The sequence below is a fragment of the Sinocyclocheilus grahami genome, unplaced genomic scaffold, assembly GCF_001515645.1.
Source record: "Sinocyclocheilus grahami isolate Dianchi unplaced genomic scaffold, SAMN03320097.WGS_v1.1 scaffold1.1, whole genome shotgun sequence".
Taxonomy (NCBI): Eukaryota; Metazoa; Chordata; class Actinopteri; order Cypriniformes; family Cyprinidae; genus Sinocyclocheilus; species Sinocyclocheilus grahami.
In genome coordinates this window covers 885,271-887,622 of record NW_015505180.1, presented here as the reverse complement: position 1 = coordinate 887,622, position 2,352 = coordinate 885,271, and the positions used below count along the sequence as shown (strand labels likewise).

At 40.5% G+C, this 2,352-nt stretch overlaps 1 protein-coding gene across 1 annotated transcript in view; it reads right to left on the bottom strand.

Annotated features, from left to right (window-relative positions):
• Positions 1-2,352, bottom strand: part of mkrn1 (makorin, ring finger protein, 1) — a 10,549-nt gene that overhangs the window by 6,376 nt on the left and 1,821 nt on the right. The window contains exon 2 of the mRNA XM_016230552.1: positions 1,604-1,732. Coding sequence (XP_016086038.1) covers positions 1,604-1,732 — 129 coding nt within the window. The remainder of the gene's footprint in view (positions 1-1,603; positions 1,733-2,352) is intronic.

Genomic DNA, 2,352 nt, shown 5'->3' with positions numbered 1-2,352 from the left:
GGGTGGTGCGCTGGGGGGGGGTGGGGGGGGGGGGGGGGGGGGTTACATGGAAGGAGATGGCAAGAGATAGACACAAAGCAGGAAAGAAGAATCCATCCATAATGAAGCATACATTGAAGCCTTTTCTACACACAAACTTAATGAAAGCTCAGCCCTCCCTTCTGCACAAAAAAAAACACGAACAATAATGTGGTAAACCCCATATGGGGACAAAAGCATTACTGCACCTCCCCATACATCTGACAAAGCTGACAATACAACTCTGTCAGACATCAATCTAGACTCCAGACATCAGATATTTAAGCTCAAGACCCTGAAAGCACAGGAAACAGTCCTCTCAAGCCGAGCAAGAGGGAGCTCTCAGTCAGATGTAATGCTGTCATAGAACAGCCTCGGCAAACAAAGACATTCCCATACTGCCGAGCTGGGGGCAGCAGTTACTATGGGGATACACTTGACGCAGACAGATATGAGACAAACATTGTCTACACTGTCTGGCTCGCAGGGTAATTTTTACACTGCTTCCAGTGCCAATGCGTTTGACTGCAATGGCCAAAGGTGGTCTGTTTGTAGGCCATTTCTTTTTGAGTGTCTAAAGGTATATAAACGCCAGTAGTTGCACTCAAAAAGAAGTGGCCTACAAACAGACCATTTGCATTTGTTGCATTAGTCTTGGTATTCATACATCTACAGACAGCATTAATACATTAATAATGTTGTTCCCGTGTCTCAGTGGTAGAGCATTGCGTTAGCAGCGCAAATGGTCGTGGGTTCGATTCACAGGGAACACACATACTGGTAAAAATGTATAGCCATAAAAGCGTCTGCTAAATGCATAAATTATTATTATTATTATTAATACAACACAAATGCAAACGGCCAGTTTGTAGTCCACTTGGTGTCCTTCGGTATAAAAATGGTAACATTAATGTAAGACAAATGCATAAAATCAGCGGCGTGCACAGACCTCCGGAGTGTCATTACGAGTGCACATTCACATTTCACAGAATGAAAGGGCACTTTAGCGCCGGCAATTAAAGGGGCAGGGGCTCCCTCCTGTGCACGCCACTGCGTAAAATGCAAACACAACTCGACCTGTAATAGTTAATTTGACATCTCTTAAGTGAGAGTTAAGGCAAAAATGAAAATTGTCATTCCAAACCTACATGACCGAAAACATTTTTTTTTTATATAAAAAAAATAAAATAAAAAGTGTTTTTTTTTTTCTTACAATGAAACTGTTTGCAGCCAATGTCAAAAGACTCTTCAAAATATCAACTTTTGTGCTTGGCAGCAAAAAGATACTCCCACAGCTTTTGTGGGAACTATCCCTTTAAGAAAGCGACAAACTCAACTACTTGTTTACAGAAAATTCTGCTTCTCGAATATCACGGGTACCTACTGAAGCTACACACAGCACTTCTCAGAAGCCTTGCTTACCACTACTACATTTAAACACTCATGTGTTACGGCCCCAAACACAGAAATACAGATTACATTACCTTTGATGTTATGTAACATCTGCACAGATCTAGTCAAGAGAGTCAGCAGTTGTTTTGAAGCACATTTTTGAGTCAAAATGTTTCATCATTGTGTCTCTTACCTGCAACGGTCTCCAAAAGCACAGCATCCTTTTTGAAAGAACTTGCAGGTCATGGTTGGCTTGCAGCTGCTGAGGTCGTGTAAATATTGACAGTTGTCACCCTCTTTGCAAAGCCCGTGCATGAAATACCTACAAATGAAAATGTTTTTTGAGCTTGATATGACAACACTCACACAGAACCCACACTATAGGATTTTACACATCTGAAGGCATGAACAAAGGTTGTTTTGTGACATCCTAACATAAAATGATCAATATCCATGTCATACTAATAAGCATCAGAGCCTTAAAAAGCCTTTGACTATGATTCATAATACACTGCTCACATAATTTACTGTATAAACAGCTTGACCCAAAGAACCCTTCATATGTGCATGTTACATTTGACAACAGTGTTAATGTAAATATTACATATTGCTTAGGTTTGAAAACTCAAAAACACCTACTTGCATTTTATACTACTAGATAAAAAGGTTATTTGGTACAGTCATGACTAGACTTGGATAAAGCCTGGTAAATGAATCATAAATCATCAAGGCTGACACTGGTAAACGCAAGTTTTTTTTTATAACGGCTTCCTTGAATACTCTTTGCTGTCAGAGTGACTGCTATATGTGTTGTTGTTTTTTTACCAACACGGATGTTGCAGAGATAAACACACACACACACACAGACAGACACAGACAGAGAGAGAGAGACAGAGAGAGAGAGAGAGAGAGAGAGAGAGAGACAGAGAGAGAGAGAGAGAG